We start from the raw sequence: 15,757 nt of genomic DNA, 5'->3' as shown, positions 1-15,757 counted from the left end.
CTATAAATAGAAAGAAATTAATTGGCCAACTAAAATTATAGAAAAAAATAGCTGGGCATGGTGGCGCATGCCTATAGTCCCAGCTACTTGGGAGGCTGAGGCAGTAGGATTGTTTAAGCCCAGGAGTCTGAGGTTGCTGTGAGCTAGGCTGACGCCATGGCACTCACTCTAGCCTGAGCAACAAAGTGAGACGCTGTCTTAAAAAAGTAAAAAAATAAAAAAAAAAAAAGAAGGGAAGAGCATTCTAAACCTAAACAATGGGAAGGAGGAGAGGTCAAAAGGATACTAAAGGGATGAGTATGAGGTGGTCCTGAGGATTCAGGTTCAGAGCTATAGCTCTGCCATATTATGTAAGGCCTTGAAAAAGCAGAAGTAAGAGTGTGTATGTGTGTGTGTTTACACCTACCCCTCCATGTGAATAAACCTGGAAGATAACTTTACTATAATTTTAAAATCATACGCAGAAGGTTTTATATATTTAAAGTTAAAAAAGATTTATTTGGAAAATACCATGTCTAGACAAACTATAATGGTGGAAGAACAGCAGGATGAGGAAAATTAAGGAAAATAGCTCTGTTCTATTCAAAGTTAAACTACTAATAAGCTGAATGATTTATGAAAACAGATTTGGGAAAAAATGATCTCCTAGGTCGGAGCTGATTGTATTCTCTAAGTGTCCTTCTATGAACTTAAGATACTTCAATAACTTGTATAATAGAGATAAGTCTGCATGCAATGAGAAGAAGTAACTTAAACTCAACCTGAGGAAACACCTTCTTCAATGTGTAATAGGATACTAGATGTATCCAAATAGGAAAGGGGAAAAAATGCTAGGAGTCAAAATAGAAATAACTGGCAAGTGACACTTAAGCCTGCATTTTCAGATTTTTGTTTATAACACAAATATAACACTGGGATGCAAAACAAGCCCTAAAACACACAAAAAAGTACAGTAAACTGGATCACAGCTTCAACATTACTTCTCAGAGAACACAGTGAAAATTATCTCACATAAAGTTAACTTTGGTCTTTCATGGATCTTTAGAAAATTAACTCAATTAAATCAATTTCGTTATGAAGTTAGTTTCAACATACATCTGAATATGGTCCTAGATCTAGGATTTGTTTTATAAATTTAAAAATCCTGTTAGCATAGTACCAAATACTAAAGGCTCATTCAGGCTCAGAAATAAACAACTAACCAACCAACATCATCATCATCCAAATAAAAATTCCAGAATCTGTCCATTAATTTTGTAACTCTCCTCTGAACAAGCCTCTCTATCCTAATTAGAAAATTAAGTAGAATTAACTATTTCTAGAGAGCTAGGCAAGAAGACTCTTGAAAATATGCAGAACAAATTAAGGCACACAAGCAAACATGTGACAATCCAAAGAGAGGGCTGTGGAATTAACTGGCCTGAAGCGCCAATGCTTCAACGTAAGCCAGAGACCCCAGTGTCCACATCGAATCTGTCAGAGCCAGATTGTTTGTGATGGGCTTAGGAGCATGCCTTTCAATTCTATACTCCAGCCTTAACAAAAGAGCACAAAGACAAAGAGTCAGGACAAATTACGTGTAAAGATTAAAAAATTATGTGTAATGATAAATGAAAGCAACTAATCCAAGAAGATTTTCCGAACTCACAATAGTTCTTTAAATAAACGTCCTGCTAGAATGGTCATCAATTACTACCTAAATCCATTAAAGATAGGAAATAAATATGCTTATATTTCACAATAAGAAATCTAAGTAAAATCTAAAATATTTCATGAGAAGAGGAGAAATAAAAATGGGTGGGACAGGAAGATGCAGGATTAGCAGGCTTTTACCAAATTTTTGAATACCTGAGATGAATTTGCTTTAGTCTTGCCTAGATTGGAAAAGATGGCAATTAAGCTCTGCCATCAAGATTAGTCATTAGATTATATAAATGAGTAAGTTTGTTGATTTTGAACCTAACAGTCACATTACATTTTACATTATTTTTACTCAATAGAAAAGGCTGTCAGCACTGAAGAACTGAGGTATAAGTAAGTTTTCCAGATAGCAGAAACTAGTCCTTCAAGTTTTGAATAGCTATTGATAAAAATTTTCACAAATACATTCTATCTCATCTTAACTAAAATATACTACAAAATATTTTTGTTTTAAACTCTGCAGGACTGTGACTATAAACATAATTAAAGTGGTCTTTTATAATACGGTGAAGCTGTGTGAGACTCCAGGGTGTACAGTTCTGTTTGATCCTACATAACAAACTACTAGAAACTCCTACTCTCTACCTCCCACTTTCCTAATCCAGGAGGAATTAGAGGTTGTCAGGGGAAACCAGAAAACAGATAAGCAGGCTTGTTAAATCAGCAACCTTAACAATATACATAATTTAAAGTCAAGAGGCTCTGCTCTGAGGTCTGCAACACAGGGACTCTTCCAATCTCAAAGCATTGGATTAACAGCTGCAATTTCCTTGTGAATCAGAGGTCTTTTAAAATTTATTTGCAAGTTCAGAGCTGTGCTCTGGGTGAATGCCATGAATTTTGGAAAACTTACCTGATTGCAGTGTTCTGTGTCAGATCTGGTAACATGGGAACAGGAGAAGATACTACTCTAAAAGCAAACAAGGGAAGAACCACATGTAAACTGTAACCTTTTAGGTAAGTGGAAGAAAGATGTTATTATGTTAGGCTTTAAAAAAGAAGAATCATTAGAATGCACTGACAAAAATAATATAATCACTTATATCTTTAAAAAATGATCCTGTCTTGTTATTATCTCATAAACAAAAGAATTTGTAAAGAATGCCTAAATTCAAAAAGAGGGGAAAATAGATTACCCAATAAAAAAGCAGAACAGGAACCTTCATAAATGAAATGGTCAACCATTAACCATAAGACATTCAACCTCATTAATAATCAGAGAAATGCAACTATAAACCACAAGATGCCAATAAGCATCTATCACATTGACAAAAATTAAAGTCAAGACAATCTCAAGGGTTTGCCAGAATGTAGAGCAATGAGTTCTCTCACAAACTGCCACTGGGATTTTAACATAGTGTAACCACCTTGAAAAACCAACTGATATTACCTAGAAAAGACACACCTAATCTATGATCAGCAATTCCATTCCTGAATATATACCCTTGAGCAGCTGTTCTCAAACTCTGGTCTCAGAACCCTTCTACACTCTTAAAAATTACTGAGGACCTCAAAGAGCTTTTGTTTATACTGGCTATATTTATCAACATTTACTTATAAAAATTAAGACTAAGAAATTTTTAAAATTCTAAATTAAAGATACTATCATTATCTACACTATTATTATCTATACTAACATGTAATGTATTACATGTTAACATAAATGTTTGATAAAAAAGCTATTTTTTATAATCAAAAATAAATGAGAAAGGAGTGTCATGGTTTTACATTTTTAAAACAAAATCTCATTAATATCTGGCTTAGTTATCTATCTTAATAATAGCTGGATTCTCTCTCTGCTTCTGATTCAGTGTCTCGAGATATCACACTACATTAGCCTCTGGAAAACTCCACTGTACACTGAAGAAAGGAACAGAGTGAGAAAACCAAATAATATCATAACAGCTCAGTATTATTATGAAAATAGTTTTGACCTCCTGGATGCTCTGAAAAGGTTTCAGGGACACCCAGAGCACAAGGTGACACAGCTACTATATATATATATATATATATATATATATATATGGAGAGCTGGACTATAAATCCAAGCCTTTCTTAGCAGGGTTTTGTTTTGTTTTAAATATAATTTTCTCACTATTACTAGAAAATAAACATTTAGATGATAAGTAAAAAATGCTGACTAAACTTCCTTCCAGTTGCCTCCATTATTAATATATACAATGAACACTTACTGATCTGGAAGAATGGCTTCTTCATCCAAAGAAAACTTTCCTTGAATCCCATGACATAGTTCAGGTGGTACATCTACTGGCTGTGGAAAAATGCAATCCTGATTACATACCCAAAAGAACGGAAAATGGGGACTTAAGCAGATACTTTTACACCAATGTTCACAGCATTATTTATAAAAACCAAAAGGTGGAAACAACCCAAATGCCCATCAATAGATGAATGAATAAACAAAATGTAGTATATATGTACAAGTAGAACAACAGCCATAAAAAGGAATGAAAATTCTGACACATGCTACAACATGGATGAACCCTGAAAACACTATAGTATAATCCAGATACAGATGACAAGTATGATATGATTCCACTTACATGAAGCACCCAAGACAAGCAAATTCACAGAAACAGAAAGTGGAAGAGAAATTACCAGAGGCCAGGGAGAGGGCAGAATGAAGAGATACTGTTTAATATTGTTTAAAGGCTACAGAATTTCTGTTTGGAAAGATGAAAAAGTTCTGGAAATGGATAATGGTGATGGTTGCACAACACTATGAATATAATTAATGCCACTTAAAAATGATTACAATGGTAAATTCACATTATGTATACTTTAGCACAATGTAAAAAAATACATTCTTAATTAACCAAACTGCATTCCATACCTTTGTAGAACCTGTTTGGTACAGCTCTAAAACGAAGTCGTGGAGTAGATGATGTTTCCCCACAAATAAGACATCACCTCCAAGGCTGTTTCTTCTGGCTGGGGGGAAAATAAAAAAAGAATAAGATCTATAGATTAAAAAATTTTTATATGTGCAAGACCAATTTTTATGAGAGTAAAACATGGGAAAGCATCTAAGTTTTTAAAACTTAATTATAAAATTACAAAAACTAATTTAAAAGTGATATGTATACAGAAGGAATAAGTTGTAATATTTGACAGCATACCAGGGAAATTACAGTTAACAATAACTTATTGTATATTTCAAAATAACTAGAGGACAAGAATTATAATGTTCCCAACAGAAGAAAAATCAGGTGATGGATATTTCGATTACCCTGATTTGATCATTATACAGTATATATGGATATTAAAATATCACATGCGTCCCAAAAATATATACAACGATTACATATCAATCTAAAAAGCTTTTTGTTTTTTTGTTTTGTTTTGTTTTTTGCATTTTTAAGAAGTGACAGACCTAAATGTATTATTTGTCTCTATGGAAGAAAAAATATTTTGACAATAGGTATCAAAGATCAACCACTATCAGGATAAAAAATCACTGTAAGATATCTGAATATACTGCAAGATAAAAAGGCAAGGTCATTTATAAAGAACTCAATTCCTTAGTATAAAAAATATAAAAACATTCCCTGAGGAAACACAAATTGTATCATCTGATGACAAAGTTTATTCTAAAGATAGTTGATAAAGAAATTGTTTCTACAGGCTTCTTATACTGGCATTAAATACATTTTTCAATAGAGCCCAGTTTTAAAATTTGCCAGTCTGAATACCACTATTGGTATTAATTACAAAATTCCATTTTTTATGCAAAATAACATTTCACATTAGCACTCTAAGGCACATGCATTTGTTTCACCCTAAACTTGCAAGTAAAGCTGTTATTATTTGGGGGCAGGGGAACAGAAGGGGAGATGGCAGATGGGAGAAAATGAATAAAAATCTTCCCAACAGGCAAAAATACTTTTGTGTGTGACTGTCATATAATAATCAAAAATTCAAAGGATATTCATGAAGTGCTGCTTTCTTAAAAATTTAACAAACATTTAAGTAAAACTCAAGTTAAAGATAATAAATTAAGAAGCAAAGTTAACATTTGTTATAAAATGTAAAGTCTATATTATACAGATCCATGTTGATCAAGTGGAAGTGAAATTCTTACTCTCTTCTGGAGTGAGGTCTGGGTATACCTCTTCTAGGGCAGCTCGCAGCCTTCGCTCATCCACAAATGGCAACAGAGCAACACCTGGGAAAACAAACACACACAAACCACCCCAACTATTAGGATCACCTACATTCCAACTTATCATTCGTCCAAATAAATGTTTTTAGTAGAACATCCTTGCTGATATGAAAACATTTTGAAATTAACCTCTGTTGTCTCATCTAGCCAAAACTCAGGTGCTAATATTTTCTACATGGTGGTAGAAGAAAAAATTCTACATATTTTCTATCTTTAAAATGGCTCACACAGAAAATCATATGTTCTGAATCTTAACTCTGTGGTGATAAAATTTTTAAATGAAATGATATGAATCAGTGGCCACATGAATATTAGTCTATGTTCTCACCTTACTTACTAAGATGGCCTCAGGAAAGCCAGTTAATCTCCCTGGGGCTCAAGCTACGCCTGTAATCTTTCTAGTATTTTGTAAAATACATTTATTTTGTAAAATGAGATCATTCAATTAAAATATTCAGTTGTGTTCAACTAGAATAAATAGGTTAATATTGTTTATTGTTTATATTTTAAACAAATACAGTTTATATTTTAAAGCCTACCAATTAATTTATAAACAAAAAATCTTTAGACTTGATTAAATAAACTTGGAGGCAGAAGACAGAACAGAGTCTGTTCACCTGAGGCTGAAAATGAGCCTCTGGAGTATGCCAGAATTAAGGACATTGTTTTATTTGGACCCTATCCATAATTTTCAAAGCAGCATGTCACTAATACAACATCTATTACTAGGAAAATATACAAAATTATTGAAGTATATATATGTTCTGCTATATATAGTTTTTAAAAAGTTTTTTCTTTTTTGAAACAGGGTCTCACTGTTGCCTGGGCTAGAGTACAGTGACATCATCATAGTTCATTGCAACCTTGAACTCCTGGGCTCAAGTTGTCCTCCTGCTCAGCTTCCCTAATAGTTGGTACTATAGGCGTGCACCACCACACCCAACTAATTTTTCTATTTTTTGTAGAGATGGGGGTCTATGTTGCTCAGGCTGATCTTGAACTCAAGGCCTCAAGTGATGCTTTGGCCTTGGCAGTGGAATGTTTAATTTTTTCTGTTAAAAAGAAATTGAATTCGGGGGGAGGAGGGGATGGGTATATACAAATACAATGAATGAGATGTTTGGGGGATGGTCATGCTTGAGGCTTTGTCTCAAGGGGGAAAGGGGGACATGGGCAATATACATAATTTTATTTAAGCTTCTGTTTTTTATCTCCTGTATTTAAGATCTAAAATAACCTACAAAACATTTCCTATAATATCAACTACAGAAGCTAAATCTAATCAGTAAGCAATGTGCAGTGCTACTGACAGCAATAAAGTTACTAAGCAATAAAATCAGCCCTACTGGCCAGTGTAGAAAGGAATGCCTTACATCCAGATAAGACAGTGCTAGAGAGTGAGCTGATGGTAAAAATGAAAAAGCAGCTGTTTTCTGAGCATTTACTATGTTACATGTATTATCTCATTTCATCCTCTCAACCACCCAGAAGTAGCTCAAGTAGTGGTGATACTCAAGTGAACAGTCATTTCAACTGTGAGCTCTAGAATCAGACTCTCCGGGTTTAGATCTTGGCTGCCACTGTGTGACTTTGATCAAATTACTTAAATTCTCTATTTATATACAAATTATATAGCAATTGAAACTACTATGCTATATATATATCTATATAGTACTAAGCAGATTTTACAAAAATAATATTACTATTAAATTATACATAATGTTGATAAGTATACATGTTCAGAAAATGTTGGAAAAGTACCTAGATACAGTTTTGTACTCAACCCAGGGAAGAACTTAACTAAGTATTATAATTACTTTCACTAAGTTTTAAAAACATGTATGGGGAAATAACTATATTTCCTAATTGTACTAAATTTTACCTCAAGAAAGTATGTTCTTGCTACTGAGCCTAGTAAGTAAAAGTATTTATATAAAATATTAGAGTTCAAAGTTTAAACCCATCTTAAAATTCATATGGAATCTAAGAGACCCCAAATGGCCAAATCAATCTTGAAGAAGAATAAAGTTGGAAGACTCAAAATTTCCGACTTTAAAATTTACTACAAAGCTATAGTAATTAAAATTTTAAAACATGGAATAGAGAGCCCAGAAATAAACCCTTATATATACACTCCATTAATTTTCAACAAGATTGCTAACGCTATTCAATGGGAGAAAGGATGGCCTTTTCAACAAATGGTGCCAGGAAAACTAAATATCCACATGCAAAAGAATGAAGTTGGACCCATACTTTATACCACATACAAAAATTAACTCAAAATGGATCACAAACCTAAATATAAGAGCTAAAACTATAAAACTTTTATAAGAAAATATAGGGGGAAAGATTCATGACACTGGATTTGGCAATGATTTCTTGGATATGACACGAAAGGCACAGGCAACAACAAAAGAACATAAACTGGTCTTTATTCAAATTAAAAACTTGGCCGGGCGCTGTGGCTCACGCCTGTAAGCCTAGCTCTTGGGAGGCCGAGGCGGGCGGATTGCTCAAGGTCAGGAGTTCAAAACCAGCCTGAGCAAGAGCGAGACCCCGTCTCTACTATAAATAGAAAGAAATTAATTGGCCAACTGATATATATATAAAAAAAAAAATTAGCCGGGCATGGTGGCACATGCCTGTAGTCCCAGCTACTCGGGAGGCTGAGGCAGAAGGATCACTGGAGCCCAGGAGTTTGAGGTTGCTGTGAGCTAGGCTGACGCCACGGCACTCACTCTAGCCTGGGCAACAAAGCGAGACTCTGTCTCAAAAAAAAAAAAAATTAAAAACTTTTGTGCATCAAAGAACATCATCACAGACTGAAAAGATAACCCACAGAATGGGAGAAAGCATATGCAAATCATACATCCAATAAGGGATTAATGTCTAGAACATATGAAGAACTCTTACAATATAACAACAATAAAAAATCAAATCACCCAATTCAAAATCAGGGAAAGCACTTGAGCAGACATTTCTCCAAAGAAGATATAGAAATGGCCAGTAAGTATGTGAAAATATGCTCAATATCACACTAATCATTAAGGGAAATGCAAATCAAAAACACAATGAGAGAGCATTTCACACCCATTAGGATGGCTACTACAAAAAAAATAAATAAAACAGAAAACAACAAATGTTGGCATGAATGTTGAGAAATCTGAACATTTGTACATTGCCTTACTTCTTCCCTACAGTTAAATTTTACTGAAAATAACTCTCCCTTGTTGGTGATAGAAATGATATATAATACAATGATATAATTGGCAAGTCATCTGCATGTTTACATATTTATTTACTTATTTAATAAACCCATACAAGGATTTAATTAATTTGACACTCACCTAAATGTATCTCCTTATTAAATAATTTACTTATTATTTTTACTTTACCATCCCCCATTTTCCTATGCTGCTTCCCTCTCTAATCAAAATATCCTCCACAAAACACCCTGAAAAACAACTTGAAATCTCCGGTCCATTTACATATAACAACGTAAGACCACAGAGCACACAACATTCTATAACCCCTATCAATGGAATGTACTTCCAATTATAGTAATATAAAATTTCTGCTACTACCTGAAACAAAAATCAACCCTAAAACCTCATAAAATAATAATTTTCCAATTTGTGAATTATTATTTATGCCCTTTTGCCTCAAGATTCCCTTTGAGTCTTTTTACTGGTCATTCCACCCACAGCAAATAATCAAGAAAAAGTGAAAACATGATTTTACCAAACCTGCTCATTATCCTAGAAAAGTATACGGTGGAAGAAAAGGTTAAAATGATTTAATGAAAGTGGAGTTTGGTGTGAAACAACAATTGGCTTATTGTGTGAGATTTCTTTATTGTGTTTTACATTCAATCATCAACACATTAGTTGGGTGGTGAATAGTACCTTAAATTTAGTACTAATTTTATAGTGCCATTCCTACAAAATCTGCTAATAGAAGGGATGAAAAATAATAGGTAATGATCAATATAAACTACTTAAACTAAATAAAAATTTCTAATATATTTTTCAAAAGTTTCCATGGAGTACAGTGAATCTCCACATACATGGACACTATCATGTTCTGTATCTCAGCAACCTTAAAAGGTGTTAATGAGCTACTGAATGAATAGAACAAAGTCCCATTAATTACTCATAAAGGAGACAAAAGATATAATTATCACCTTTTTTCAACCCAATTTACTGTTTATCAGCATGTTACTATTAAAACTACTATTAATCATTGCTAATCTCAGGTTGGCTGAAGAAATATCAATTTTTCACATATAATTCTTTTTTTTCTTCCTCTTCCCTGCTTCCTTACATATAATTCTTAAAATATTTACTGTTTACAGAATTCTTTCATCCCCTAAATCATGTTGATTTACAGTTTTACCAAAAGGTTATAATAATGTCTAAATTTTACCTTGCCATGCATATTTCTTCCCATTCAAATCAATAGCAAAATCTTCAGGATAGAAGTCAATTATACTAGAATCCTGTATCAGAGAGAAAAGTCGAGAATCAAAACAGAAGTCACACGTCTCTGTTATAGAGAATTTAATATGACTTTCATTCAAGTTATCAGGCCTGATGAGGAAACAAAGTGCATTCCTTTTAAAAAAAATATTATTAAGATACGAGATCATTCATCCCAAGTCTACTAAAACAAAATTAAGAATTTTATTTTAAAAGATGAATAGAAAAGGTATTACTGTATAAGGATTTTAGAACTGACAACTGTGGGCCTCAGACAAGCAGAGTTGATTTACTATAGCAACCTCCTAGCTGGGTCTCACTCTTTCTAACTAGCATACAAAACAAGTTAGGGAAGCCAGTCTTCTGAGCTCTGGTAGCCACCATACATGGCAGGAACAAATAAAAATAGACTCACAAGTAAGCTGAGAATAAAATGACAGTTATAACAACTACTCCCAAACAAGAATTTTATTTTCTGGTAGGGTACTGATAGCCAAAGAAAGCAGGAAAAAAAAAAATATGTAGTGAAAAATATACAGAAGAACTCAAAAGTTTTGTTTCTGTGCTTCACTATTCTAAATATGAGATGCAAAATCGATTGTGAATAAAGTTAATAAAATACATGACAAAAATCCAATTACCCACACACTCAAAATACTCACGGGATCACTCATGAGCTTCCGCCATGATGGAGGTAGAAAGTTACCACTTGCAGCTGGAAAAACTCCCATAAGTTGTTCCAGTGGTTTAAACTGCACGAAAGAAAAAAAATGTTAAAGGCCCAAAATTATTACCACCTAAAATTCTGTAAATTTTATGACTTCAAATAATTAAGCTTACCGGTTTTGTACCCTTCTCAAAATCAGATGGCATGTCTGCAATACCTTCAAAATCTGAAGCAAATGGTGCATAATGGAATGGATAATACCACTTCCAGGAAGCACAGCCCTAGAATCATTAGAAAAACAAACAAAACAAAAACAACAAAAACCTGTGTTAATGATGGACACAATGAAAAAAGGAAATAAAAATTAGACTATTACCCTATAATGTTCTATTCATAAAACATAAGACTTCTGGTATATATTCCATATATTGATTTTTTTCCATGAACCCTAAAAATTATTTTGATTAAATCTGAACTTTCTATTTCATATCAATGGCTCCTTGGCTTAAAATAATACTCCAAAGCATATATAATAAACATAGTTAATGCCTTTATGTCCACAAACACAATTTGGTGAAGAGTTTTATCCTTAAAATATATTTGGTGACAGTTCTTTCCAAATCTAGAGCTGCCATCATCAACTAAAACAAAAAGCAGTTGGCAGCTAACATTTACTGAGCATGAAGGTGGTTAATGACATTACTTAAACAATGGTTGACAGTAAAACTGCCGAAAGTTTCATTTTACAATTCACTATTATATTTTCGTATAACATTCTCTTGACTATAAAAATATTTGAGTAAACACATGGAAAAGAAAACAAAAGCAAGTTATATACCTAAGAAAAGAGATGTCTGACATGTTCTCACTCTATGCCTAGTGAATTAAAATCTTGATAGGAGTAAAATATGCAAATAAAATATTTTATAGTCAATACTTGGTGCATTGTGTTACTTTCTTCTTACTGACAAACACCATCTATCCCCAGGTGATACCAAACTTAACTTGGTTTGCTCTCTGAGCACAAAACCAGATGTTAACTATCAGTGATACAATCCCCAAAATGTCTCCCTAATCTTGCAACAATCTGACATCTCAGTTACCAAAAGGTACAGATTCAAAGTACTCCAATTTTAAATATTAAAAACAAATGATCTCATGGAGACAGAGAATACAATGATGGTCACCGGAGGCTGGGAAGGGTAGCAGAGAAGCAAAGATAAAGTGAGGATGGCTAATGGGTGCAAATATATAGATAGAATGAACAATATTTGACAGCACAACAAAGTGACTAGAATCAACAATAAATTAGGGTATACTTTAAAATAACTAAAAGAGTGGAACTGGAATTTTCCTGGCACAAAGAAATGTTAAATGCCTTCGGTGGTGGATACCCCAATTATCCTGATTTGATTAATTCACACTGCATGCCTGTACCAAACATCACATATACCCTCATAAAGGTACACAACTATTACGTACCCATAATTAAAAATAAATTAAAAAAATAACTTTATGTAGCATCACCCTATTATGGAGAAGATGGTATCATTCAAATACTTATTGGTATTTTCTAGGCTTTGTCCTTTGTTCAGTAATTTAGTGATTATCAATTATCCAGTCTTTTTTTTTTTTTGAGACAGAGTCCCGCTTTGTTGCCCAGGCTAGAGTGAGTGCCATGGCACCAGCCTATCTTACAACCTCAAACTCCTGGGCTCAAGCAATCCTGCTGCCTCAGCCTCCCGAGCAGCTGGACTACAGGCATGTGCCACCATGCCCGGCTAATTTTTTCTATATATATTAGTTGGCCAATTAATTTCTTTCTATTTATAGTAGAGATGGGGTCTCGCTATTGCTCAGGCTGGTTTCGAACTCCTGACCTCGAGCAAACCGCCCACCTCGGTCTCCCAGAGTGCTAGGATTACAGGCGTGAGCCATTGCGCTCGGCCTATCCAGTCATTTTTAAATTCCAATTAAAAAACACTTTAATCATTTTAAAGACAAAGTACAGTCAACTCTACTATTTGATGCTGAAAAAGCCTTTAACAACAAACATAGCTTTGTTTATATATTAATACCTAAGGAGCTTCAGAGTCTTTATGAACAAATATTATGAATTTCTGAACAGGAAGCTTTAAACATAAGTCTGGGTTTTATTTCAGGATACAGCTCAATAATATATATTGTTATAATATATATTGTTATATATATTACATATATATGTATAATATATATTGTTATTATATATAATATATAATAATATATATTGTTATAGAAATTGCTCTTTCTAAAAGATCACCTCTAGAGTTAGAGAAAAATATTCTTTTGTACCTGGTAATAATATCGAAGAACCCAGCAAAGTCCTTCAACATAAGACTGTACAACTTTACGACGGAATTTCTCATCAGCTGCATCAACATCAAATTTGTTCTTATAGTACCGCTGCTTCCAACCAGCTTCCCATAACCTAAAAACCAGGCAAAGCCAGTTTATGTTGAATTAATGCACTTTGAGTAATGGAATGTCTACCAATTTATATCCCAAATCAATTTATATTTAATTTAATATCTGGGGAAATGTGAATGAGTTAAATAGTAGTGCTAACAGAGATCCATTTAATTATTTATAAAAAGTCTACTTTCAGATAACTACTATCAACTTAAAGACAGTTAAACATTAAAAACATTATTATCAACTTAAAGATAGTTAAACATTAAAAACACAAACAGTGATTTTGGTAAGGCCATTATAAAACTACTTTTTTAAAAAAAATTATTAAAACAGATACAAAACACTGATTTGCTCAAATTTTAATACTGCTTTACATATTTTATTGTATAATTCTAAAACTACATTAAGAGTCAAATACTGAAGATATTTCATACAGTTCAAGTTCCTCAGTCTGTTAAAATATATTCAAACTATACAAAGAAAGTCAACTAAATTACTTTAAAAACATACTTGAATAGGTTAATATTTTTAAATGTGAAAAATCACTTATAAAAGAATAATGTAGAAACTAGGCAGAAATTGTATACAGCTATTCTCTCTATCTTTGCTTGGACCTTATCCTTCTTTCAGCTAAAAGCTGTTGATGGCTTAAGGAAAGGTGAGAGATATACATAGAGAAGAGATACACATCTGTATCTCTATATATCTATATACACACATATACGCATGCATGTATATATGTTCTGATAAGCCTAGAAGCAACTCAAATAATCCACTAAATTGTCATTAATCACTGCAAATACAATGCGAAGAACCACATTTTCACCCAAAGTGTATGTGTTTTTAAGTACTCATTTGTCATTCTCTAAAAAATTTAAACATTTTATTTAACGAACATGAAGAAGGCAAAGAACACTTTAAAAAAAATTAAAGGACAGACCAAGAACATCAAGATGATTCTCCATTAAGGGCTCTTTTCCACATGTGCCAGATCTCACAAATAATTGCAGTCATGTTTCAGAATATACCATACCAATTTTAATCCCCCCTACAAACACACACATTCATAGAACAATAATTAGGAGAAGAATCCTCTATCTATAATGTGGAATATCACTATATTACAGAAAATATAAATGAAACAAATGCTAAGAGACCTCAAGCATTTCTTAGTAGAAGCATTTCTGCTATGATTATTCTCAGCACCAGGACTAAACAATAAATTACTAAAATCATGCTACCTATTAAACTAGTATTGATCATGGTAGCTACACAAAGTTTCCAATCATAAACACAAACCACACACTTTCCATGTCCTATAAAGGAAGCATGAGCTGCAGGCAACTACTGTCTTCTTTACCTTTGAAATACATGATTTTCCTGAATTCTTAATGAGCTACAATTATTGAGATTGTTGCCTTTTGTATTTGGAGCCCAGGGTTGAAATCTGGATTTAATTACATGAGAGGCTGTTAATCTTGTTACATAATGATCGTGAACTTCAGGATCAACTACAGAATCAAAGTTTCCTATTATAAATTTTAAGTATATAGCAAAAGGGAAACTCCTCTGTCATGAAATACAATTGTTACTGTGCGTATCTAAGTTTGTGGTTTTTAAAAAATATATATATAGTCTCTTAACAGAATGATTTTTGGATATTTCATTTTGAGGAAAAACCTTTTCAATTGAGAAGATTAAAGCAAACTATATTAAGTGTCCAAGTATAACTGAACTTTGTAGGTTTAAGCAGCTTGAAAATTTAATCTCCAAATTGTAACATTCAGATCACATAGTGTGAGCTAAACACCTCGTGTCTAGCCCATCTAGTGCCTGGTCTCAGAGGAAAAAGTGGCTTGGAAGATGAAAACCTGCACGCATACTAATCTGGATACTTAAGTTTAACAGCTATAGCTTACATATCTCACTGGAATTTACTGACTATTCTAACCCTCCACATTAATTACTGGTGGATAAAAAGATCACAGGCAAGCATCTGAAGGCACTGCTGCTCTGAGCTAAATAGCATTAATTAGACCGCATCTATTTCAGCAATTTGCTAACAAAGTGCTACCAAAAACTGGCTTCACCTGACGTTATCCTCTGGCTCAGGTTCACTGTCACTGTCTTCTGCTTTTCGCTTAATTCCTCCTATTGGAGATGGGGAACCATCAGATGTGAAACTTGTATTAGGTGATATTGAAGGACTCTGTAGACAATTATGACATTACAGAAGGATTTCATTATTCATTTTACATAAGAAAGTACATCCAACCA

General features: G+C 33.2%; 1 protein-coding gene across 1 annotated transcript in view; it reads right to left on the bottom strand.

Moving 5' to 3' along the window:
* Positions 1–15,757, bottom strand: part of XRN2 (5'-3' exoribonuclease 2) — a 77,292-nt gene that overhangs the window by 28,032 nt on the left and 33,503 nt on the right. The window contains exons 16-24 of the mRNA XM_012739218.3: positions 15,571–15,689; positions 13,361–13,496; positions 11,203–11,310; positions 11,025–11,114; positions 10,310–10,382; positions 5,804–5,887; positions 4,556–4,653; positions 3,894–3,973; positions 2,555–2,611 (exon numbers count right to left, since the gene is read on the bottom strand). Coding sequence (XP_012594672.1) covers positions 2,555–2,611; positions 3,894–3,973; positions 4,556–4,653; positions 5,804–5,887; positions 10,310–10,382; positions 11,025–11,114; positions 11,203–11,310; positions 13,361–13,496; positions 15,571–15,689 — 845 coding nt within the window. The remainder of the gene's footprint in view (positions 1–2,554; positions 2,612–3,893; positions 3,974–4,555; positions 4,654–5,803; positions 5,888–10,309; positions 10,383–11,024; positions 11,115–11,202; positions 11,311–13,360; positions 13,497–15,570; positions 15,690–15,757) is intronic.

The sequence above is a fragment of the Microcebus murinus genome, chromosome 16 (genome assembly GCF_040939455.1).
Source record: "Microcebus murinus isolate Inina chromosome 16, M.murinus_Inina_mat1.0, whole genome shotgun sequence".
In the NCBI taxonomy this organism is placed as follows: domain Eukaryota; kingdom Metazoa; phylum Chordata; class Mammalia; order Primates; family Cheirogaleidae; genus Microcebus; species Microcebus murinus.
This window is presented reverse-complemented; position numbering and strand designations above follow the sequence as displayed.